This window comes from Malus domestica, chromosome 09 (assembly GCF_042453785.1).
Source record: "Malus domestica chromosome 09, GDT2T_hap1".
In the NCBI taxonomy this organism is placed as follows: domain Eukaryota; kingdom Viridiplantae; phylum Streptophyta; class Magnoliopsida; order Rosales; family Rosaceae; genus Malus; species Malus domestica.
Window position 1 is genome coordinate 7,231,133 of NC_091669.1, and position 25,090 is coordinate 7,256,222.

The following is a 25,090-nucleotide window of genomic DNA, read 5'->3' on the forward strand; positions in this document are numbered from 1 at the left end:
TAAAAACCCAATGGGAAAAATGCTCCTAATCGTAGGAAAAAAAGTATATTAAGATCAAGCAGGTATACTTCAGGATACTCTCTCTGAGTTTGACACAATTCCAAAGAAAACTAGTAATGTTACAACTAAAAAAGTTTAAGCATACCAATTCCATGAACAAGCTTCTGAAATGTCGTCTTCGACAATGATTTAGTGAAGCGGTCGGCGATATTATCTTGTGATCGAATTTGCGTGACTTCAATCTTCTGATGTTTTTGTTGTTGATGTGAGAAGAAGAACTTCGGCATAATGTGCTTGGTGTTGTCTCATTTGATATAACCCTTCTTGAGTTGTTCGATGTATGCTGCGTTGTCTTCGTAGATCATTGTAGGGACATCAACAACAAGGTAAAGATCGCAGGAGCTTCAAATATGGCCCACAACTATTCTCAACCAAAAGCATTCCCAAGTTGCTTCATGAAAGGCGAGAATTTCAGCATGGTTAGACGAAGTGGTAACTTAGGTCTGTTTAGTTGACCTCCAAGAGATTGCGGTGCCTTCAACGATAAAGACATAACCCATTTGAGAACGTGCCTTGTGCGGATTAGATAAATATCATGCGTCGACATAACCAACTAGGTGAGAATCGACTCGAGAAGAGGGGGTGCGGCATCACTTAAGGATCCATATGGATAGAATAAGCCCAAATCCGTAGTACCCTTAAGGTAGCGAAAAATTTCTTTAACACCAGTCCAGTGTCTGCGTGTTGATGCATTACTGTATCTTGCCAAAAGATTAACAGCGAAAGAGATGTTGGGTCTAGTGCATTAAGCTAAGTACAATAAAACGCCTATCACACTTAGATAAGGAACTTCAGGCTCCAAAATCTCTTCATCATCCTCATTCAGAATGAATGGATCTCATTTTGCATATAGCGATCGAATGACTATAGGAGTACTCAAAGGCTTCACTTTAGGAAGTTTAGGCATACCAATTCTATGAACAAGCTTTTGAAATATCGTCTTCTGCAGTGATGAAGAGGTCGGCCATATTGTCTTGTAAACGGATTTGCGTGACTTCAATCTTCCGAAGTTTTTGTTGTTGATGTAAGAAAAAGAACTTCGGCATAATGTACTTGGTGTTGTCTCCTTTGATGTAACCTTTCTTGAGTTGTTCGATGCATGCTGCGTTATCTTCATAGATCGTTGTAGGGACATCAACGACGAGGTAAAGATCATAAAAGTTTCGAATATGGCCTACAACTGCTCTCGACCAAAAACATTCCCAAGTTGCTTCATGTAAGGCAAGAATTTCAGCATGGTTAGACGAAGTGGTAACTAAGATCTGTTTAGTTGACCTTTAAGAGATTGCGGTGCCTCCAATGATAAAGAATAACCCGTTTGAGAATGTGCCTTGTGCGGATCAAATAAGTATCATGCGTCAGTATAACCAACAAGGCGAGAATGGACTCAAGAAAAGGGGGTGCGGCATCACTCGAGGATCTATAGGGATAGAATAAGCCCAAATCCGTAGTACCCTTAAGGTAGTGGAAAATGTCTTTAACGCCAGTCTAGTGTCTGCGTGTTGGTGCATTACAGTATCTTGCCAAAAGATTAACAACAAAGAAGATGTCGGGTCTAGTGCATTAAGCTAAGTACAATAAAATACCTATCACACATAGATAAGGAACTTCAGACTCCAAAATCTATTCATCATCCTCATTCGAAAGGAAGGGATCTCATTTTGCATCTAGCGATCGAACGATTATAGGAGTACTCAAAGACTTCGCTTTATCCTTGTTAAAGCAGCACAACACCTTCTGGGTATAGTTCGATTGATGTACTAAGATCTCATATGAACAATGCTCTATCTCGAGACCGAGACAATATCGAGTTTTTCCTAGATCTTTCATCTCAAATTCCGACTTCAGGTGCGCAGCAGTGCTCGCGAGCTCTTCAGGAGTTCCGATGAAATTCATGTCATTGACATATACTGCAACAATCACAAAACCAAAATATGACTTCTTAATGAACACATAAGGGCATAGATCGTTGTTCACATATCCCTGACTAGTCAAATACTCACCTAGATGGTTATATCACATTCTTCCATATTGCTTCAAACCATATAGTGAACACCTTTGCCGAAAGAGAGCGTGTTCCGGGGTTTGGAAATATTTGATCCAGTCAACGGAAGTCTTTTGGGAACTTTCATGTAAATTTCCATATCAAGATCTTTATAGAGATACGCAGTTACTATGTCCATTAGTTGCATACTCAGTTTTTCAGAAATTACCAAACTGATAAGGTAGCAAAAAGTAATCATATCCATAACAGGTGAATAAGTTTTGTCATAGTCAATCCCCTGGCATTGTGAGAAGCCTTGCACAACAAGACGAGTTTTATACTGCACAATTTCATTATTCTCATTATGCTTTTGAACAAAAACCCACTTGTAGCCAACGGGTTTCACATGTGGAGGAGAATAAGCTACAAGTCCAAACACCTTATTCCGCAAGCGAATTGAATTCGACTTAGATTGCTTGTTTCCAATTTAACCAATCGGTTATACGTCGACATTCATCAATGAAACAGGGTTCAATGTCATTGCTCAACATGATCTCCGCAGCTACTGCATATGCTAATGCATCGTCGACGATCATCTCATTTCTACACCACACATCATCTAAGCTAGCATAATAGACCGAAATCTCACAATTCTCAGTAGGTGGATTAGTCTCTTTAAGGACTCTTCCGTAATCTAGAATTTTCTCATAAGTTGGATAAAATGAGTAAGTGACAGTCGGATGCACGGTAAGCTCAGCAGGAGCCTGTGCCATGGGTTTCTTTTTCCGGGGGTGTGAATCATTTAAACCAAGAAGTTTGTCACACTTTTGTGTACGAGCAGATGATTGGCTAGCCACAAATGTATGTGGATTGGTCAAAGTAGTGTCCCGGGCCTCCAAGAGGGAAGTCCATCGTATATTTGGTACATCCATCTTTGCAGACACATTTGTAGCTGGAATATGTGATCTTGTCACTCGCGCTATACCGGTGAAAACATCTGGCATGCTCTGAGCTATGCTTTGGAGATCTAATATACGCTGCACTTCAATTTCATACTAGCAGTGTAGGGATCTAAATGAGACAAAATAGGAGTCGTCCATGATAATTCGCATCATTTTTTAGGAACATTGGTGTTCTTATCTCTCCTTAACAACATGAAAACTGTCTCATAGAAGTGACAATCCGCAAAACGAGCGGTAAACAGATCGCCTGTCAAAGGTTCTAGGTAACGAATAATCGAAGGAGAATCATATCCGACATAGATTCCCACCATTCGCCGAGGCCCCATTTTTGTATGTAAGGGCGAAAAAATCAGTACATAGACTGCATAACCAAAAACACGCAGATGTGATATGTTAGGTTCGTATCCGGTAACCAACTGAAGGGCGTTACATGGTTGGGTTGCAACAAGCCTCAGGCGGACCAACATGGCTGCGTGCAATATTGCATAACCCTAAGCAGCGATCAGGAGCTTGGTATGAATGACTAATGATCGAACAATCATTTGTAAGTGATTAATGAATGCCTCTGCCAAGCTATTCTGGGTGTGAACATGGGGTACTGGATGTTTAACTTTAACCACAACCGATATGCAATAATCATCAAAAGTTTTAGATATGAATTCTCCATCATTATCCAATCGAATAGATTTGATCGGGTAATCAGGGTGGTGAGTCCTTAGCTTGATAACCTGAGCCAATATTTTGGAGAATGCAGTGTCCCTTGTGGATAACAAACACACGTGTAACCAACATGTGGAAGCGTAAACCAAAACCAAAATATCTAAATGGTCCACATAGAGGGTGAATTAGTCTACAAATGTCCCCCTGAATCCTTTGTAGAAAATGGGATGATTCGAACAAATTTTGTTATAAGAAGGCTTAATGGATTAGTGGATTCCTGTGTGTGATTTGAGGATACGAAGCATCGTTGTTCATCCAGGATGTCCCAAACGATCATGCCAAATTTCGTGCGCGGTCCCAGAGGTAGGGTTGACCACATAATGGCTCTCTAAAGGGCGTATGGTCGTAGTATCAGACCACTTAGGATACATTTCATCTTCTCTAGAATACGTTTCTGGCCATATTTATAGGAAGTTATGCACATAAATTCAACTCAATTTTCTACATAGGTTTCAGTGTGGTAATTATTATCTCTAATGTCCTTAAAACTCAACAACATTCTTTCAGAATGTGGAGAATAAAGTGCTTCATCAATGGTCCAAATTGTACCACTAGACAACATTATACGTGTCTTACTGTATCCTTCGATCAGGTTAGATGGGCATGAGAGGGTTGTCAGAGGTGCATTTTTAGGTATAAAGTTAGTGAAATAGTTGCAGTCACGCAAAATGGTGTGCGTGGTTGCACTATCTACCAGACAACTAGCTTCTCCACTAGTCATACCTAGAATGAAAAATTAATTTGAATCGGTTACATGCATAAAAGTTCTTAAAAACAAATATCCATTCAAAATAATTTAAGTTTTCAAGGATGGTAACAAATTAAAACTCAATATCCAAAAATAAATCACCAACAAATAATCCAATCATAAAAGGAAATTGTTCAAAATTTAACCAAAAACACAAAGGAAGGGTTCGGCCACTATGTGAAATTCGGCCCTGATGTCTAAAATTCAACTAGAAAAATAGTTTATGTATAGGATTCTAATATTCCATAGGGGTAACGACTTCTTGAAAGTTAGAAATCTCCATCTTGGTACTATCCAGTTCGTCCACTTGCATAAAGTTTGATTCAAACTTCTTGTGACGAGAATGATATTTAGTTACAACCTTCTGGGGAGCTTGGCAAACATGGGACCAATGGTTCTTTGAACCACAGAGATAGCACATGTCTGCATCCATGGTTTCAGATGCTTTGCCCTTATTCCTGAAGTTTGGGGCCTTGGGAACAAGGTTAAGGCGCTTCTGGGCTGTTTCCTTCCTTAGGTGGGCCTTGGCTATGTTGACCTTGATGGGGTGGCTTTTGGCCACCTCTGCCATGCCTATGATGATGTTTTGGGTGTTGGTTCGTGCTATAGTGTGCTTCAGGCACGACAGTCGCCCCAGTAGGTCGAGCTTGATGATTTTTCATTAACAACTGATTCTGCTTTTCAGCGAGAAGTAAAATAGAAATCAAATAAAAAAACTTGATAAACTTCTGAGCTCTATATTGTTGTTGCATGGCAATATTAATGGCAGAGAAGGTCGAATACAAACTTCAGAATTATATTCATTCACAGACTTAAAGTCTTGGAAGCACAAATGCTGCCAATCATGTCTTGTTTCAAGCAAGAAAATGTCCTTTTGGTGATCAAAATGATCAGCCATAGCGACCCATAGTGCTCGTGGATCCTCCTCAGCAAGGTACTCGGTTTGCAGGGCATCATGAATATGTCTTTGGATGAAGATCATAGTAGTGGTTTTCTCAGCTTCGCTAACCAAGTTGTCTGTCTCATCTTCAATGACGGGATGCAAGTTCTTTGTAGTGAGGTTGAGCTTCACTTCTTTGACCCACTTGAGCTTGGGCCCATTGAGCTGAACTTCCTACCATTGTATCCTTTCTCCAGGGATTGATCAAGAAATTTTTCTAAAAAAAATTAATTGATACGACGTGTGAGAAATTCAACGTAATAGAAAATTCAAAAAACAAATGCGAGAGGCTTCTTCGAGTATTTTGAATCAGCTCTCAATGAAAGCACTAATTTGTCAATGCAAATTTCCGTTGTCTTCAGTCTTGACAAAAATGCACCTGCAAAACAATCAACACTTTTTATTAGAGACCTAAGCCTCACACGCCCACGAGATGGGGGGGGTTAGGTCAATGGATCTCCGATGCCTAAGTTAGTTTTTCCGAGAGAGTAAAGTGTTTAGGGCTTTTTTAGGGTCAGTCATAATGTTTAATGGAGAGATATTTTCTAAATATTCCCAAGATATTAAATAGGAAATAATATATTGAGATAATAATGTGATAATCTTTAATTTATTTAAATTATAATTACTTACTTGATTGGAGTTAATCTTTAATTGGGAATGTATTAAAGATAAGATTTGGGTAATTAATCATTATCTTTAATTTATTGCCAAAGACATGTGAGATGTGGACAATCGTATTTAGCTGCTAAAACCTCCAGGGGTGTGAGTAGGAGCATCTGAGAAGTCTGCCCATTTATTGAGGACAATCTTGTCTTTCTTGAATAAAAGTCCACATGTCACATTTGGAATTTTTTGAATTATTTTAGGCTCCACAATGTCGTAGAAGCAATTTTCGTAATATTTCTCGTAGACGCACTTGATTCTATCCGCACCAGAAGACACATTATCCAGAAAGAAAACAACCGGCATTCGACACGGATCCTTGTGATGTTCTCTTTTGTTAAAAGTATAAACTCCTGTTTTGTGATGCAGGGATACCAAAGGTGTCACTAGATGCGAAGCCACCAGACCAAACATATCGCCGTGAATGTCATTCTGTTTCAATTTTCCAACCCAAAACCAAAATATTATTTCTATGATATAGAAACAAACAAAAAGCCCACGGATATTTCAAATTAAAACTACTAAAATGTGAATGTCGCATTTGATTTGATGAGCTAAGAAAATGGTAAAGAAAGTTGAGGTTCTACCATAAAACAAATTAGATGTATGAGAAGTAGCCCAACCTCTTATAAGAGTTTGCAAGGTTTCTTCTTTCATGTGACTCTTTTATCTTCAAATTCTCACACGCCCCCTCATATGTAGCGAATTTTCAAGCCAAATACGTGGACACACAACAAATTGGGTGACTTGGAGCACATGTGGCAACGGCTTCACACGTGGGCCAATCTGCTCTGATACCGAAAGAAAGTTGAGGTTCCACCATAAAATCAATTGACAATATGAAGATTAGTTTAACTTACTTAAAAGCCCTTGCAAGATCCCTCATTATATCAATGTGAGATTTATTCTCAACAAATAGTACCTGATGGAAATTGGGTTTGCATGTTAATCCAACGCCGAGCTCTGCCAAGCAAGAGGAAATCCTAGAGTCGCTTCCATAGAGATGCGGATATCGTTCTAAACACGAATCAAACACCTTCGCCGGTACTTTTGCCAACGGGGACTTATAGCGAAACCTGCACCACCATAAGCCATTCCAAATCTGAATACCCTATTTTGCTCGTAAACTTTGGAGTTTGACCCAAAGTAGTATCACAGACCATGATCATACTTTGAAAGTATCTTCACCAAAATTCCCAGGGGAAAAAACCGTGTCATCATCTCCGAAGACATACTACCTCACATTCGTATGGTATATATATCGTTCACCTAATCTAATATTCCAACCCAGCAGAATGTTAAATAAGAAAAAGTATGAAGCTACCGTGAAGTGGTCCAATGAAATAATGACCCCATGCAATATTACAAAAAGATTGTACCAAATTTTCACGTGTTATAATAAAAATGAACGACAGAGTTAATATTGTACCAAATGCATTCGCTTGTTATAATTTATGTAGAATATAACATCAAGTGATCATGTTTCAAGTATATTAGAAAAATACCATGAAGTGGTCCAATCAAACACTAACACGTTTTATTTCCACATATTTGCACAACTAACCAAACCAACAAGCACTCATATATTCTGTTTCATGAAAAAAAAAACTTAGATTCATAAGAATTACGAAGATGCAGCTTCAATGAGACCCCATGCAATATTACGAAAAGATGGCACCAAATTTTTACATGTTGAAATAAGAATAAGTCTTATTTTAAGGTATATTAACAAAATAAATTCGTTTCTTATAATTTATGTAGAATATAACGTCATGTGATCGTGTTTCAAATATATTGAAAAATTGCTTTGAAAATAGAATCTATAAGTTACTACTGAAAACAAAAAATGCTCACATATTCCACTACAAACTTTCAGCAGCTGATGGAATCTGCATGATATGGAAGAACATTAAATTATAGCTTCACCAAATTATGGTTTGGTTTACCAAAAAAGATAAAGGTACACCAAATTTTGGTTTGGTAAACAAGATTTCAACAATGGGGACAGGAGAGAACTGTAAAAATCTCAGTAGATCACCACAAAAGAAAACATTCTGTGATGAATGTTAATAATTTGGTGTAAACAATTGCCTTTCCCCTGGCCTGCAAAGTCGATGTCAAGCAAAGAAAATTGTTCTTTAGTGGTTGTTTTTTTTTCGAGAATGTGAAAGTAAAAAGAGTCGTCCTACATTAGCGAAAGTAAAATCTTGCTAGAGCTTCTAAGGAGTTCATCGAAGATAAGTTGGTATTAGTGGTTTGACAATTTGAGCAAGTTGACATCATCTACTCTACTGATCAATAAAAATCAAATCAAAGTATGTATACATAATTTTCTAAGTTTCTTTGAGGACCTACATTTTTGTATAACAAAAAATGAGAAACAGCAAACTAAGAGTCCATTTTTGCTTACCATCATCAAGTGGTGAATAGACATAAATTTTAAAGTTTAAACTCATCAAACAGTGATATATAGGGTGGTGAACATCACCATTACTTGAGTGTGTTGAGCAAAAATATTCCCATAGACTAATAATTTGAGTGTTTAATCTACTTTGTGGCTAGGTAGCTAGCTAGAAGAGATATCTAATATCTATCCAGTTATTAGGACATTGCGCAATTGCTAGCTAACCTAGCGAGGATAGAGTTCAGAGACTGTAACATCATTTACTGATTGAGCTGCTTCTGATAACATATCGAGCTCAGATGCAGCTAAGTTCTGTGAGTTGGCGGAGCTTTCCTGTCGGACATAAAATGCTGGCTGCGAAGGCACGACGGAGGTAATAGTGTAGCTATTGAGCATCATAACAACCTCTGACATAGTAGGTCTTTCAGCCGCAGCTTCTTGAACACATAACAACCCAATGTGGATGCACTTCAAAACTTCATATCTAGGCCACTGGTCTCCCAAACTCGGATCCAATAGCTCCAATGATGTTCCATTTGCCCAATGTTGCCATGCCTATGTGACAATTTCAAGTGTTAACTTCAAGTCAATATAACTTTAAGAAATTTGTTCAGTCAAGTTAACGTGTTATATATGTTGTCATGTTGTGAAACTCAATCATTAATCATGTCAATTATTTTTTACGTACTTACATAACTTTGTAGATTTGAGAAGGTGCGGAAGCTAGAGTTCTTCCGACCTGTTATAATTTCAAGAACTAAAACCCCAAAGCTAAAGGCATCAGATTTGGTTGAAAATTTTCCAGTTTTAGCATATTCTGGTGCCATGTATCCACTGCACATCGTGAATGTAGTGTTAGAGATCATGTATCAAGCAATAAGCAGTAAATATCTAACTAGGTATTAAGTTTGTGACATACAAAGTACCAGAAATCCGGTTCGTATTGCCATGAGTTTGGCTCTCGCCGAACAGTTTGGCTAAACCAAAATCAGATATTTTGGGGTTCATGTCTTCGTCTAACAGGATGTTGCTGGCTTTCAAATCTCGATGTATAATCCGAAGCTGAGAATCTTCATGCAGGTAAAGTAGCCCTCGAGCAATTCCTACAATGATTTTGAACCTTCTTTCCCATTCCAAACTAAATGTTCTCCCCTGACCTATATTCAGAGTTTAAGTTTAATAAGAACATAACATTATTGTGATCAAGAAAGAAAAATACTGAATCTCCATTAAAAGCAAACAACTAAGGGACTGGTAATTCATACTGATTCTCCATTAAAAGCAAACAACTAAGGAACTGATAATTCATACCAAATAAAATCTTGTCCAAGCTCCCGTTGGGTAGGTATTCGTAGACGAGTAGCTTCTCTTCATCTTCTAAGCAGAACCCTAACAGTCTTACAAGATTCCGATGCAGTAACTTAGCAACTAGAATTACTTCCGTTTTTAGTTCTGCTAGACCTTGGCCTGAACTACGTGACAGCCTTTTCACTGCTATGTCCTGTCCATCGGGCAGTTTTCCCTAGAGGTGTATATATGGACACAGTCATTTACACAAATGTCATAAAATTGTAGAGAATGCATTGATTACAACTGAACTGCAAGTACCTTGTAAACTGGACCAAATCCGCCTTCTCCGAGTTTATATGCTATTGAGAAATTGCTGGTTGCAACTTTAAGTGTATTTAATCCAATCAAAAGTGCATCCCTACTATTGTTACCATCTTCACGAACATCCGAAAGATAATCTGCATGAAAATATGCAAAGTTAATGTCTTCAGGGGCATATAAGTTAGTCTTCAGAAAGCTTGTAGCTCAAGTGAATGTATACGCTGGAGAAGTCCTAGTTTCGGTTCGCCCTTCTCCAATATTGCAGGTATAAAAATAAAAACTAAACTATAATATAAGTTAACGTTTGCGATTGAAGCATGTATGTTCTACTTACCAACTCCACTTCTCCTGGTCTTTTTCCACAACAAGAAACAAGCGCAGCTTGTGGCTACCACAAGCAATCCCAAAAGAAGTGGGATAACTATGATGACTATGGTTTTTGAAATCTTCTCCTTTCCTGCATAAACTTGAAATTATTACTACTCTATTCATATCTAATTCTCTAAAGGAGTACTCAATTCATAAAACTAAAAGTTTCGTATGCTGACAAAGTTAATAACATGATGATTGATTTGATGCAATTGATTCTTATCAAGACTAACATACTAGTTAACTTTGAGGAATTGGATAAAGGGAAATGATTTCCACTTTTTCCTGATGCACACCCTTGCTTATTTCTGGCATTGGAATCGAATAAAGCAAAGGAAAATCAAGGAACAAAAATAAACAGGGTATACGTGCATAAGGAGAAAAGAATGTGCAGAAATCATTTCCCGTTGGAAAACCATCTTGCAGATATTACATGTGCATGACAGGAAGCTTTTGAATGCATCAAAAGAGCCTAAAAATTTACCAGTAGTCTTATTAGTGCCACCAGTAGTAGTTGAATTAGGAAATGGAGTTGAATTAGGAAATGGAAAGGGTGCCGCTAGAGGTGGTGGATGTTGAATTGGTGACAGGAAAAATGAATATATCTCATACCGGAGAAAACAGCTCTCAGAAATTAGTGTATACCCAACAAATCCATCCGGCGGTACATAACTGGCAATCTGCTGCAGGCACGTTAAGCAGCTGTTTTCTGCTAGGTCTTGGGTGCACTGAGTCATGCCATATAAATCTTTGGAATCCGTGTAATTGGTGACCCCGATAGCAAATTTTGAAGGATTGGATGCAGCGTTTGATGATAGGTTGTTAACCAAGTTGTCTACCTGACTTCTGAAAAAGACTGGGTCATTTGCTGTCTGATTGTAGTATAAGGTCAACCTCGGGGAACTGTCGAAGGTAGAGAAGAAACGTCGGTCCGAATACTGCAACGAGCAATTTAAATAGCCAACCGAAGCCTCCTTCTTGCTAAAACAGAATTGCCTGATCTCAGTTGCTGCTATATTTGCACAAGCTTGGCAATCGATTTTAGAGAGAGCGCCGCGGCATTGAACAAGGCCATAAACCACATCGTTGTTCTGACCAATGCTTGTGATGTAATATCCAGTTTGAGATGCATTGGCAACAAGGGAAGTGAGGGTAAGATTTAGGTTTTGCTCGTAGACACTCCCGGAAGAGTAATTGGCAGCGGTGTTACAGTTCGAAAAAGAGTAAATCGTTTGCGCTTTAGCGGGATAGTAAATTTGAAGAATGCATGAAATAAGGAGAAAATAAGAAACGTATAATGCAAGAAATTTCATTTTAAAAGATGATAAAAAGGATTAGGAGCAGAAAAAATTGCAGCAAATTAAACCCCAATGCTGAATAAACTTGTCCCCTGCAACATTCTAAGTAGAACAACATACTAGCACATGCATTCACATGTTCCGCGACGTTTCGTCATCGAAAATATAATTTATATATGGAGAAATAAAAAACAATAAAATGGTTTGAATATAAAGCAAGTACTTATATTTAAAAATGGTGAAAGAAAGATTATATATGCATAATGTAGTTTTCGGAATCTGACTACGTGTAGTTCATTAGGTCTGCATAATTTTAATATCATTGTTTCTACGAAGATCAAAGTAACACCAAACATAAAATCCAAATGTCGCATACCATGAAAGAGTCAAAGTAAACACGACGTACATGACCATCCTCTCAGCAACCAAGTTAAGAGAGAAATACAAAAGTGAAACAAGTACGTACTCGTTTCTAAGCAACGACTTGGAAAAAAACAATGGCTTCCTTCTTCTTTTTTAAATGCGATGTTCACTCCTGGCCGGCCAACAGGCATATATAGGCAAATAGAAAATTGGGAAATGTGAGAGAGACCTGTTGAGTTTTGTTCACACGCCTTGCTGAGTGTCGTCAATGCGCGAGCGAAGTCAACATGTTTGTGTTTAGGGCATTTCGCGTCAAACACGCGTTAGGATTAATTCAATTATATTCAACATATTTTCGTCGAAAATACTAACCATTTCGAGTCTCTTATCTTTATTTTTCCCTTCATAAGTTTGGAGCTTCTTACTCGGGACATGAGAAACCAACTTGAATAGGTTGATTTGGAATTTACGTTGTATATGTGTACTTTAAGTAGATCGAGATCTTCGGAAGCGATGTCCTCCAAGTCAAGGTGCTATTATTTGGTACAAAGGTTTGTTTGTGAAATACCGAGCAGATGCACATACATATACCTAGTGACGGTGACACGAACAATGCTCTTTACGTGACAAAGACGCCAAATTCGTTGATGCACCCCCATTGTTCGATGAAAAAGTTTGTGACTTGTTACTCGATTATGTACAAAATTTTATGTTTAATCACCTTCATATGCTCATGGGAAGCTACAATTCTAGAAACCTAACATCGATTCGATTTACGATACAGTTCAATGCACTGGTGACCTTTCAATTGAATATCAAAGTGCGCAACGAATAAGACTAACAAGAATAATAAAAATATTATTAAACAAACTGAGAATGCCCGGAACGGCTACAAAACTCTAAGAGGCTACATTGTGAATAACTTGATTCTCAAACTAAATTACAAGCTCTATTTATAGAGCAATAAACGTAAAAAACCCTAATGCGTAAATGCCAAAAATACCCTACTACAAAATCAAATCAAATCTCTAATTAATTTCCTAAATAAACCTAATAAATTCCAACACCCCCGTCAAACTCATAGCGGTACATGACATGGGGTTGCCAACAAGCAGATGCGGTTGCAAGACTTCATTATGCTAATTTCCGATGCCAATTTCAATATGAAATTTCACCGATGCAAGTGCAAGATTTCAATGCCAGTGCCAGCGCAAGATTTCAATGCCAGTGCTAGTGCCAATGCAAGATTTCCATGCCAGTGCCAGTGCAAGATTCCAGTGCCAGTGCAAGATTTCCATGCCAGTGCCACTTCCGAACCAACTTCATGACAAACTGATACGTAGCGGACAAACGGATGAACAAATTGATACCCATCTAGAACAGATTAAATTCCGAAGAATCGAATCTGCTCTAATACCAAGTTGAATATCAGAGTGCGCAACGAACAAGACTAACAAGAATAATAAGAATATTATTAAATAAACTGAGAATGCCGGAACGGTTACAAAAGGCTAAGAGACTACATTGTGAATAACTTGATTCTCAAACTAAATTACAAGCTCTATTTATATAGCAATAAACCTAAGAAACCCTAATGCATAAATGTCAAAAATACCCTACTACAAAATCACATCAAATCTCTAATAAATTTCCTAAATAAACCTAATAAATTCCAACACTTTCAATGTAAGAAGTGTCTTGATGTCGCACTATAGAGGAACTTCCAAATCAACCACGTGAAGTGAGAGACAGGTGTACTTAATAATCGAAGACTCGAACGTTACTCCCTTATTGACAATGAAATTTAATTAGAGGAACGTCCCAAACTTCAAGATAACATAAACAAAAGAAAAAGATTGAATCTTTTGCTTAGTCAAACCACCATTTTTCTTTTCACACGGTGCATTATTTCTTAATCCAACTATGCCCAAAGTAAATAAATATAACAAAGATATTTGATGCGAAAGCTTGATGTATTGGTACATATGAAATGCTTTTTAAGCAATCTCATGTGTCCTCCTTACTCAACATTGTATATATTTCAACTCAAATTTGCTTGAATTTAGGCTTTCCTAGGTTTGTGGATCCTTGAAACCTCCATCCAAGAAAGCTGTGAAATCCCGTTCTTGGTTTTCACTGTTATAATCTACGTATTTGTATTATTGAGATTTTATATTATTTCTCGAGAATTTATTTTAAATTGTTTGAGTTTAGATTTTAATTAAACTAGTTACGAAATTTGAAGTTTGGAAATTAATTATTTAAAATCCGTAGACCTTTCGAGGTCACAATTTATAATTTCGAATAGATCTTGAAACTATGAACGTATAGGTGAAAGTCGTTTGCGAGTCCAAATTATAACGGTATAGTTACGAACATTTGAAGTTGTTTTACTAAACTATAGATTTTAAATCATTTAAACTTCCACAAGGAAGAAGCCTAATTAGATTTAAGCAAAAATAAGAGGACCAATCAGTTAGAAGGAGAAGGAGGAATCAAATTACAAAGGGGAAGGTTTCTGAAAAAAAATGGGAAGGGGGGTAGGTGCTAACCCGTTTTGGGGGTGAATTGGACCCATTAACCCACAAACTTGACCCGCTTGTACCTTCTTCATCTGAGCTCCGTTTTGGATGATCTTGGTGTCCATGAAAAGCTTTTGACGAGCCCTATATCTCTGCAGTGTTAGATTTCCCATTTTCTTATCCATTTTTCCAGTTCGAGGCAGCAAAGTTCCGTGGGTTTCCGGCGATTTTGTCATTTTTTCGGTGACTTCGGCAACCATTTCCTTTGAGTGAGGTATGAAACTTCATCTACTCTTCATAATCTTCAAGTTGGTATGCTTGGTTTGTGCTTTCGTATTCATTTTAGTGTTGGGTGTTTAGAACCCTAGAAATCCGAATTTCTCCGGCGAATTTGGACGGTTTCTGGTTAGAATTTATCGTCAGCCTAGTTGTAAAAAGTGTTTCCCTTGTTGAGCTCTAGCTACCACATAAATTTGAGCTCATTTAGTTAATATTGAAAATTCAGGTTTTCAAAACCCTCCACCTTGGCTACCACCGCGTGTAGCGGTACGTGGGACCGTCCACGAGTGTTGTCTAAGTACCAAATACCTTCTAGTGACCCTATGAACCTATGTCTAGCTCGGTTTCCCGAAATTCAATTGTTTGATGTGGTGATCAAATTGGACCACCACTTGTTTTTATGATTGACGACAATTCGATCGTTGGATCGTCGTACAATTTTGTGAGCACCTTAGTTATTAGTTGTTGGACCTTTGAGAACTTACGGATCGAAAATCCGATGTGTGGATCTTCCGGTTTGAATAACCTTATATTGTTGATCTTAATGGACCTACCTTATCGACGGTTGACGTTCTAGTCAACGTGCTATACTATAGAGTATCGTTTATCTCTAGTTTGTTGTTGCGGCTTGATGGAACTTAGTTGGCTCATCACGATGACGTGTCGTTCTCGGTTGATGTGTGTCTCGATATATGTATTAGTGGCATCATATTGAGTTATACTTGTTAATTAAATGTGCTTTCTATTGAAGTGTTATTTTATTTTTAGCATCGATCTATGTTTATTAATTGTGATTCGACTGTAGCTTGGAAACGTTTATGAAATGTGGTTAGATATGTATGATCAGTATGATGTGTATGATTGTTTCTAGGACGATGTGAACCCAGAATCTTATGAGAAGTATTATGTATAACTTTTATGCTTGTATGATAAGATAGTTAGTGGTCATGAGAAGTTGATAGTGCAAGTGATTCCGTTGAGTGATGGTCCGGAATCCCTTTTACTCCACGATTCCATTGAGTGATGATCCATAATCCCTTCTACTTCGCGATTCCGTTGAGTGATGGTCCGGAATCGTATCCTTGTTTGGATTTCGTTGAGTGATGGTCCGGAATCCCTTTTACTCCGCGATTCCGTCGAGTGATAGTCCAGAATCGTTTCCTGGTTTGGATTTCGTTGAGTGGTCAACAATGCACAAAATTAGTAAGGACTTTGGTACAACAGAAAATGTTAAGTTTGTGACATTCGCTAGATTGCTCCGGTCACTAATGTGGATAAGTATGTGAATGGATAGAGACAGAGAAGCAAACACAAGATGTACGTGGTTCACCCAGATTGACTACGTCCACGGAGTAGAAGAGTTCTCATTAATTGTGAAGGGTTTACACAAGTACATAGGTTCAAGCTCTCCTTCAGTGAGTACAAGTGAATGATTTAGTACAAATCACATTAGGAAATATTGTGGGAGAATGATCTCCTTTTATAGAAGAGTTTCTAGCTTTGTTCTGACATTGACACGTGTTGTGTTGTGATTGGCTTCTGATGTTGACACGTGTCGCGCATTGATTGGCTTCTGATGTCGACACGTGTCGCATTATGATTGGCCTCCTGGTTGGAGGGAAACTCTTCTGGGTCCTTGACGGTATAACATTGATCGGTGCTCAGTAGTTTCGGGATTAGTCAAGTATGGTACAAACAAAAGTCTCATCACTTGACTTGTTGGTTTCTTAGATTTGATATCAGCTGCAGATATGTAGGCTTGGCTTAACTGTGTCACTCTAGCCTTAGTTTTAGTATATTTGTGAGCAATGGTTTTGAGAATCTCGTGAATTGAATTAGAAAAGCTGTTGGACGTTTGGGTGACTCCTTTAGGATTTTCTATGATTCGATTATGATTTCATAAATTATGAATTTAGAAGATATGGTTATAGTTGTTATTATTTTGGTCAAATTAGTTAATTAATGTGGCTAGAAAATTGTATTGTGCTTCGTCGGTTCTTTGATATGATATATGTTGTGAATTGCGGTATCATGTTGCGACATAATGACTTATATAGAAGATGGAAGGGAAATCATGATTTTCAGGTGGGTTTGTTATGTAACCCTGAGTCTAGTAATTTCATGCTTGTCAAGTTCTATTGATTGATTGAGAAATGTTATGCCTTTCGGCTTAAACGGACTGTGATATATGTCAATTATAGTGCATGACGAACTATGAATGGCTTGATTCCTGTTTAGGGTACATAGGCAGTCTAACAAGGAGGTTAGATGCAGCCATAAAGCATACGAAAAATTACTATGCGATTCGATTATTGAATTGTGCTTTACCCATATCCCGGAGGAGGGGTATGATAGATACGGGTATTTGGTGACGTCACGTGTCGATCCTAAACGTATGTTGGGATCGGGGCATGACAAAAGCAGTCGAATTTGAGACAACACATTTCAATGTCGAATACAATGGCATTCCTAATTTACATTGGATTAGACAATTAAGTAGTATTAATTTTCCTAACATCTACAATAATTCGTTATTTTTTATCTGGACGATATAATAATGTTGTGTAATTAATCCGGCTATATGCAAATACGAAACACCCCTACGGATGCATGTGTATTAGTTCTTCTTCTTTGCATTCTCTGATTTCGATTTCCATCACCTTGTTGCCCGAAGAAGGTAATACATCGCAACATTGTCTTCGTGGCGCCTGCAACTGATTAATTCACGAAAACATGGAATTAGTATTATATAAGTTTCATCAAGACGTATAACAATGTTCAAGTGATCGAGCAATGTATGTCCGAAATATTGTAAGCAATACCTGTTTCATATCAAAGTCTAGCTTATGTGAGTACACTTTGACCTCCTCCAACCTCCTCGGAGAAGCCATGTCGTAGGAGCAATTTTCGTAAGACTTCTTGTAGGTGCTCTTGATTCTACCCGCACCAGAAGACACATCATCCAGAAAGAAAACAACAGGCCTTCGACATGGATCCTTGTGATGTTCTCTTGTGTTAAAGAGATAAGCTCCTGTTAAAACACTTCCCTTTTTCCACTGGCTGAATGTCTCTTGCACGGGAAGGGCATCCGGCAGAAGAATATGGTTTCCGTATACTTGAACAGCGTAACCCCATGACACCATGATAGTCCACGAAAACCATCTGTCATAGCAGACTGTTTTCTGTAACATTCTTTGAGAATCAACGTTGGCAGCTTTAAACAAATGCTGCAGAGCGTTGAGAGTCGTCATGTTGGGGAAGATGGGGTTTACGTGATCGATGTGATGCAGGGATACCAAAGGTGTCACTGGATGCGAAGCCAGCAGACCAAACATATCGCCGTGAATGTCATTCTGATTCAATTTTCCCAGCCCAAAACCAAAAGTATTATTTCTATGACATATAAACAAACAAACAAGCACACTGAAATTTCGATTTAAACTACTGAAATTTAATGTCACATATAATTTGATGAGCGAAGAAAAGGGTACCTGATGGAAACCGGGTTCGCGTGTTAACCCAACGCCGAGCTCTGCCAAGCAAGAGGAAATCCTAGAGTCGCTTCCATAGAGATGCGGATATCGTTCTAAACACGAATCAAACACCTTCGCCAGTACTTTTGCCAACGGGGCACTTATAGCGAAACCTGCACCACCATAAGCCATTCCAAATCCGAACACCCTATTTTGCTCGTAAACTTCGGAGGATGTCCCAATGTAGTACCACAGCCCATGATCATACTTCGATAGTGTCTTCACCAAATTCTCCGGGAAAAAAATCGTGTCATCATCTCCGAAGACATACCACCTCACATTCGTATGGTTAAGCGCCACGATCTCAGAAACAACACGCGCAACGCGAATAGCAGACCTGAGACCGCCTCTGTAAGTGTAACGAAAACGAGCAGTGTCACCTGAGATACACACTGGAGGAAGAGAGGTATCGTTGGCGTGATGGTGATGATCAGGCGGAAGGCTATCCAGAAACACACATCCCCTCATGGATTGGTTCTTCCACCAGAGCCTGACGTACTCCTTCCTCTTAGCAGACCACGATTTCTGATTCGAAGCAATCCCGAACACAATGTGCTCGAGAGAGGTTGAGGGCGGGGAATACGCATCTTGAGACAAAGAACTAATATATGCAAGCTTTGAGCTTGTAAACACAAGGAAGAACGACACGAGAAGAAAGAGCGTGAAGACGGAAGACGAGATTATGAAGAGGTTTATCAACCGAGACGGATTTTGGGTTTTCGAAGGCGACTGAGGAAACAGCAGCATCTTAAGGAAAGTAAGAAGAACAAAGGAAGAAAACAGAAATGTATCTAGAGAATACAAGTGTGGGACAAAACCAAGATGTCGATTGTGAAGCGTTATCAACGGCAAGAGAAAGATGCAAACTTTGACCTGTATTCTTCTCCACCAAAGTCTATTTAGTTAGCCAAATCTCCAAAAGAACATGGGGTAGGCGTGGAATTCACGCAAAAGTCCTCCATTTCCTGCCAACCCAAAGAAAACAAAAACCGCAGACCTAATTTGAACCAAGTTGGCTAAAACAATGTGTCTCTTTTTCTGCATCGAGCTGATGCGTTAGGTTAGACTAGAGTCAAGGGTCAGCTACTTGACAGCAATGGCATTGACTGGAGTGTGAGAGATTAAGAAGAGGGGTTACGTGTTAAAACGTATTAGGACTTGGCAAAACAAAAGATTTAATTATGTACATCTTTGTTAAATGCAAAACGTGAAGAAAGCAGCAACTTCAGATCCAAGATTTAGAAAGAAAATAACTTTAACGGGCTTGGCAAAAATAAAGTGTAAACGTGTTACGGAATGCTTGTAAGTTCTCCTTTTATTTCATTTTTTTCTTGGATGAATAACCAAGATTATGTGTAATTTAAAAAAAAAAAATCCAATGAAACAAATACTCACATATTTGAGGTTTCTTGTGCAGCTCGAGTAATGTTACACATACTACCTAATTGTACTATCATTTGTATCATCTCTATTAGAAAAATAGTACAAATGATGGTATAAATATGTGGTAAAAGTAGCATTTTCGGTGTAGCCAACGATTATCCCGAGTGATCAATGCATGTAAAATATGTTTATATGCAAATTACATGTTTTTTATACAAACGATATTTGGAAGGTAAAAATCGACGGGAATTTAAGTGCAAGTATCTACTGTTAATCACTTGAGTGACAATCCGCTAGCTCGTAATTAAATGTTTGCTTAGAAAAATCTACAAGCAATGTTCAGATACAAGATCCATGGATACAGCTAATTAAGACGTATAAACCCGATACATTAAGCTAATTAATCACAAAAACATGGTAACGCAAGCAACCGAGTTAGATTTGATTTCTAATTTGTTTTATGACGACCAGATCCGAGAAGTCAGAAACATGACACCATCCTATGCTGGAGCTTCATAAATAATTTAAAATCTCACAAACTAGGTTACTCGCAGATTCAAAGGATGCACATGCATTAGACTTCAATGGTTTGGAAGAAGGGCTATCATCCAGAATAATTGAACGAGGAAGGACGAAGGACGAAGGACGAAGGACGAAGGACGAAGGACGAAGCAGATTATGGAATAGGTGTGCGTGCCAAGTATGGCATTCACCCCAGCTCCAACATTACAAAACCAGACCCTATACTCTGCAATCTATCATCTACAGTTCATCAGCAAGATACTCTAACTGCGGCATGAAAACGCGGCCAGCATTTGAAGAATATTTCCCTCGCATGCTTATCCAACGAATTAATGTTTATTCTCGAAACTATTCCTCGTCATTTGATGTCTCAAAACGTAAGTTACCCTACGACATGAAAACATTACATACCTATCAGTTCACTAGTTACATTTCAATCCTCTGGATTTCCACATTTATTGGGGTAGTCTCCACCAGCAGATGTGTGAATGGCGTTCTACTTCCTTTTTGTCTGTCCATCAAATTCCCAGAGATAATTAGCCACTGAAAAGTTTAACCAAGATTGAGCCTTAACAGATGTCGAAACCTTAACTGGCAGCAGATTTTCACAGTGACTTCCCCCTTCGGCAAATCTTTTTCTTTTGATTTAGTGTTTTCAAGGACATCATTCCAGAATAATTATTTTAGTCTTGATCAGAAGATAAATAGCCATCTCTTCCAAGTATATTCTCTTCCTCCTCCTCCTGTCAAGAAGAAAAGGAACTTAAGCTTTATGAAGTGCAGATCACATCACATAATATCACGTATAACAGACCGCTTGTAGGTCCATTTCATAAAAATAAAATTTAGGAATCTCAAGCATTCTTAACCAAGTGAACAACCTATGTCCGATAGCTTAATAGCCCAATAATGAAGAGAGAACACGAGTAAAACTCAGATTTTCCATTATGTCAACTAATCGTGAGATATAAATCACATGAATGAATGAAATGCGAGGAGAGAGGGAGGGTTTCCTTAAGCACTTCTCAAACATAATTTAGGAACAAGACAAGACATTAGTGTTTACCCTGATAAGATGACGGTATACCAAAAGTGTGCGTGGTTCTCTGAATTCTGCATCTACTTAAGTGTACTGAGTACTCAGAGCAACTATCCAACAGAAAACTCTAGAAATTCATGGAGATTAACTCATTGTCTCTGCACCGTCTAATGTTTATAGTCATGGAGTCATTAAACGACGGCAAAATTTCGCAGCAGTGACGGCGTTGAGCCTTCATCTGGATTGTAACAAGTGGACAGTAGTTAATGGCGTTGACTAAAACTGAAGATGAGAGAAAACTTATTGTTTACATCAATATTAGTGAAGCAATACCTCATCTGGATCAAACTCTAGCTTCTGTGAGAACACTCTGATTTGTTCCAGATTCTTTATTGCATTTGCTTTGGAGCAGTTTTCCACATTGTGCCTGGAGTAGTTGCTCCAGATGCCATGGCTATTGGATACGACACTTTCCAGGAAAAATACAGTTGGTCTTTTACACTTATCTCTAGGATAATCTCTCATATTAAACGTGTACTGACTTGCATCGATACTACCACTCCTCCTCCATGGCATAAAAGTTTTCTGCAGAGAAAGGAGATCTGGAAGGAGTTCATTGCCATCATACACCTGAATAGCATAACCCCACGCAACTGAAACAGTCAACGAATGCGACATGTCATAGCAAACAGTTTGCTGCAATATCCTGGCAGGATCAAGATTCACAGCCTCAAAAAGATGTTCCAAAGCTTGGGTGTTGTTCATGTTAGGAAAGATTGGATCTGTGGCATCTACATGATGAAGGGACACCAAAGGTGACAGCGGGTGTGCAGATAGCATTCCAAACAAATTCCCCCGCATATCGACCTGGTAATATGAAAGTAATAAGTGCCCTAAAATCCAGCACATAACTTGAAATAAGTTCACAACAACTCATTGGTAACAAGCTCAAATGGGATTCAACGGATGATCAAAGGACCACCAATCAAAACTATATCATGATCTGAAAACTCCGGTTATCATTAACGAAATCCAACATAACTCAATCAGCAATTCAACCTATCAACAACAAAATCGTTAACTTAGTTTGTACACTTGAAAATAAACTATAAACTAGAAAACCAGACCAGCAATGCGATTGCATCATATTCCAATTACAAACATAACGAAGCAGAGGAGCAGAAAATGTAGTATAAACTTGTTTCAAGTCATACAACTAATGTTCTAATGTTCATTCATTCTGTTTCTTCGGAAGCCCTATGAGCTAAATGCCTTGTCCTCCCATTTCGTAGCTCTCTATAAATTTAAGGAACACCTACGAACGGACCTCCCCCACCTAAAAGGTGAGTTATAGAAGAAAGCCGAAACCATTCCTTAGCAAAGCTTTCATTAAACACAATCAGTTCATCCAACACCATCAAGCAATTACTTTCCTTTTCCTTCCTACCAAAACCAATTTCGGCATTACATCATCGAAATCTTATAAAGTTAATTACTTTTTCTGATAATGCATGCTTAAATCTTTAAAATCTTATCAAGATAATTACTTTTTTTGATATTGCAGATAAAATTAACTAAATTCACTACCTGATGAAACCCAGGCTCATGGGTCAACCCAACACCGAGCTCCGCCACACAGGAGAAAACCCGAGCATCGCTTCCGTACCAGTGGCCGTATCTCATCAAGCACGAGTCGAACACCCTCGCCAGAGCCGTAGCCAGAGAATGGCTAATGGCGAACCCTCCGCCGCCGAACGCCATATCGAACGAGTACCTGACATTCTGCTGGTAGCTCTCCGAGTTGCTCCCGACGTAAAACCACCGATCGTGATCGTACTTTGACAGCGTCCTCACCAGATTCTCCACGAAGAACACCGTGTCGTCGTCGCCGAACACGAACCACCTCACATCCGGCTCGCCGCGATCAACGACCTCCTTGACCATGCGCGCCACGCGGATCGCGGAACGGAGCCCTCCCTTGAAACTGTACGGAAAGCGGGAGGTATCACCGGAGACGACGACCGGAGCAACGGACTTCTCGCCGGAGGAGTCGATTGGGGCGCGATCAAGAAACGCGAAGGCGCGGGTGGAGGCGGGGGAGCACCAGAGGCGGAGGTAGGGCTCGCGGCGGGACCAGGAGCCGGAGGAGGAGGCTATGGCGAAGACGAGGTGGAGGCGCGTGGTGGGGGAAGAAGTGTAGCGGGAGAGAACGGCCGGCGGCGCGTGGAGTAAGAGGAAGTAGAGGTTGAGGAAAATGGAGAGGAATAACAGGAGGGCCTTGAAGCGGGCGAGGGTTAAGGTTCTGGGCATTACGGACGGGAGGGAGAGAGAGAGGTATCGGTATCGGATTGCTTTGCAGGCGGAGTTGGTTTTTCGTTTGATTTTCTGGTACATTTAAAAAGTTACAGAGAAGATGATGAACCAGTTGCAGTCGCAGTCGCAGTCGCGGGGAGAGTGACGATGATTGAAGAAGAAGGTGACGAATTCATGCGTTTGTTTGATTAGATCCACCAGAGCAAGTGAGGGCAATGTGATAATTTGCTTAGATATGTTTTTAAAATGACTGAAAACGTTTTTAAATTGAAATATTTTTAAAAATAATATTTTGTAAAAATGCTAATAAATTTTGAAAAATGGGCAAAAGATTGTTTACTACTTTCAAGTTTCATGGTTTTCAACATTTAGTACATTAATTTTTTTTCGTCTCAGAGTCATACATAAAGTGTAAATTTTGGGACAATCTCATACATCCGTTAGTCAAACTGTTAGTTCTCCTGTTAAGTAATGACGTGGCGCCTATGTGAACAATGACTGGGCGCCACGTGTCATTAAAAATATTTAAAAAATTAATTAAATAATTAAAAAAAAAATTAACAATCCATTTTCCCCCTCTCCCCCGTGCCCCCAACCCAGAGAAAGAAGAAGGAGAAAAAAAAAAGCCGTTTGCAACCCAGAAAAAGAAGAAGGAGGAAGAAGAAGGAAGAGAGGAAGAAGAGAGTTTCGGCCAAGGGGAGGAGGAGAGAGAAATGAGGTGGCGAATGAGGGAGGAGGAAAGGAGAGAAAGGAGGGAGGGGAGAAGGAGAGGAACGGCCGGTCTCTCCTTGACCCGCGACCCGACCCGCATCATTTTTTGTTTTCCGACAAATTTTCACCCATTTTTCCGGCAAATTGCACTACCTAACCACCTAGAATCAACTTCATGACCTTCCCTCTACCTATTACATCCCAAATTTGGAGAGATTTGGTGGTAAAAATGGAAGAAACCGTGAGGGGTGCGGCGAAGGTGGTGTGACGGCGATCCGCCATTTTTGAAGTAAATCTCGTCAACCACCACCACCATTAGACTCCTGTAGAACTCAGGAACAAAGCCCAAGCAGTTGTGGAGGCGTTGGAACAAGTGGGTCGCGAGGGGGGGGGACGAATTCATCGATTCAGGTTTTTTTTTTTTTCTTCTTCTTCTTCTTCTCCTTCTTCTTCTTCTTCCTCCTCTTTCTTCCTCCTTCTTCTTCTTCCTTTTCTTCTTCTTCTTCTGGGTTGGCAGCCGGTTTTTTTTTTTTTTTTTTTTTTTTTTCTTCTCCTCCTTCTTCTTCTTCTGGTGTTGCAGATTCTGTTTTTTTTTTTTTCTTTCTTTCTTCTTCTTCTCCTTCTTCTTCTTCTTCTTCTTCTCCTTCTTCTTCCTCTTCTGGG

At 39.1% G+C, this 25,090-nt stretch overlaps 3 protein-coding genes and 1 long non-coding RNA gene across 9 annotated transcripts; all 4 read right to left on the reverse strand.

Annotated features, from left to right (window-relative positions):
• Nucleotides 1-5,252: 5,252 nt before the first annotated feature.
• Nucleotides 5,253-7,314, reverse strand: LOC139188140 (uncharacterized). Of its 2 annotated transcripts, XR_011571353.1 has the most exons (4): nucleotides 7,003-7,314; nucleotides 6,704-6,871; nucleotides 6,048-6,512; nucleotides 5,253-5,793 (listed from the first exon to the last, which is right to left on the reverse strand). It is a non-coding gene; the product is annotated as an uncharacterized lncRNA (long non-coding RNA). The 2 variants fall into 2 exon arrangements; XR_011571352.1 differs by having other exon boundaries at nucleotides 5,253-6,512.
• Nucleotides 7,315-8,372: 1,058 nt separating this feature from the next.
• On the reverse strand, nucleotides 8,373-12,289 carry LOC103429173 (cysteine-rich receptor-like protein kinase 10). 4 transcript variants are annotated; one of them, XM_029107968.2, is made up of 7 exons: nucleotides 10,949-12,289; nucleotides 10,430-10,552; nucleotides 10,093-10,232; nucleotides 9,796-10,006; nucleotides 9,404-9,641; nucleotides 9,177-9,318; nucleotides 8,373-9,039 (listed from the first exon to the last, which is right to left on the reverse strand). In XM_029107968.2, the coding sequence occupies exons 1-7, from the start codon at nucleotides 11,775-11,777 to the stop codon at nucleotides 8,710-8,712; spliced, it is 2,013 nt and encodes a 670-aa protein (XP_028963801.1). In that variant the 5' UTR covers nucleotides 11,778-12,289; the 3' UTR covers nucleotides 8,373-8,709. The 4 variants fall into 4 exon arrangements, 2 of the variants coding, with proteins under 2 accessions (XP_028963801.1, XP_017186102.1); XM_017330613.3 differs by having other exon boundaries at nucleotides 9,173-9,318; XR_011571615.1 differs by having other exon boundaries at nucleotides 8,900-9,039; nucleotides 9,411-9,641; nucleotides 10,949-12,283.
• Nucleotides 12,290-17,338: 5,049 nt separating this feature from the next.
• On the reverse strand, nucleotides 17,339-19,595 carry LOC103429078 (uncharacterized). The gene is made up of 3 exons (XM_008367225.4): nucleotides 18,418-19,595; nucleotides 17,749-18,279; nucleotides 17,339-17,640 (listed from the first exon to the last, which is right to left on the reverse strand). Exons 1-3 carry the CDS (start codon nucleotides 19,204-19,206, stop codon nucleotides 17,527-17,529), a joined length of 1,434 nt encoding a protein of 477 aa, XP_008365447.2. The 5' UTR covers nucleotides 19,207-19,595; the 3' UTR covers nucleotides 17,339-17,526.
• Nucleotides 19,596-20,397: 802 nt separating this feature from the next.
• LOC103429079 (uncharacterized) lies at nucleotides 20,398-23,934 on the reverse strand. 2 transcript variants are annotated; one of them, XM_070805012.1, is made up of 5 exons: nucleotides 22,991-23,928; nucleotides 21,737-22,270; nucleotides 21,431-21,641; nucleotides 20,957-21,107; nucleotides 20,633-20,875 (listed from the first exon to the last, which is right to left on the reverse strand). In XM_070805012.1, the coding sequence occupies exons 1-3, from the start codon at nucleotides 23,795-23,797 to the stop codon at nucleotides 21,531-21,533; spliced, it is 1,452 nt and encodes a 483-aa protein (XP_070661113.1). In that variant the 5' UTR covers nucleotides 23,798-23,928; the 3' UTR covers nucleotides 20,633-20,875; nucleotides 20,957-21,107; nucleotides 21,431-21,530. The 2 variants fall into 2 exon arrangements, with proteins under 2 accessions (XP_008365448.1, XP_070661113.1); XM_008367226.4 differs by having other exon boundaries at nucleotides 20,398-21,107; nucleotides 22,991-23,934.
• Nucleotides 23,935-25,090: the final 1,156 nt, after the last annotated feature.

Coding starts and splice junctions, on each gene's coding strand:
- LOC103429079 (XM_008367226.4), bottom strand. CDS start 23,797: ATGTACCAGAAAATCAAACGAAAAACCAACTCCGCCTGCAAAGCAATC. Junction 22,271..22,990: donor ATGAGCCTGGGTTTCATCAG/GTAGTGAATTTA, acceptor TCATATTACCAG/GTCGATATGCGGGGGAATTT. Junction 21,642..21,736: donor TAGAGTTTGATCCAGATGAG/GTATTGCTTCAC, acceptor GTTACAATCCAG/ATGAAGGCTCAACGCCGTCA.
- LOC103429078 (XM_008367225.4), bottom strand. CDS start 19,206: ATGCTGCTGTTTCCTCAGTCGCCTTCGAAAACCCAAAATCCGTCTCGG. Junction 18,280..18,417: donor GCGAACCCGGTTTCCATCAG/GTACCCTTTTCT, acceptor AAATTGAATCAG/AATGACATTCACGGCGATAT. Junction 17,641..17,748: donor TAGACTTTGATATGAAACAG/GTATTGCTTACA, acceptor TGAATTAATCAG/TTGCAGGCGCCACGAAGACA.
- LOC103429173 (XM_029107968.2), bottom strand. CDS start 11,777: ATGAAATTTCTTGCATTATACGTTTCTTATTTTCTCCTTATTTCATGC. Junction 10,233..10,429: donor GACCAGGAGAAGTGGAGTTG/GTAAGTAGAACA, acceptor ATTTTCATGCAG/ATTATCTTTCGGATGTTCGT. Junction 10,007..10,092: donor GATTTGGTCCAGTTTACAAG/GTACTTGCAGTT, acceptor ATACACCTCTAG/GGAAAACTGCCCGATGGACA.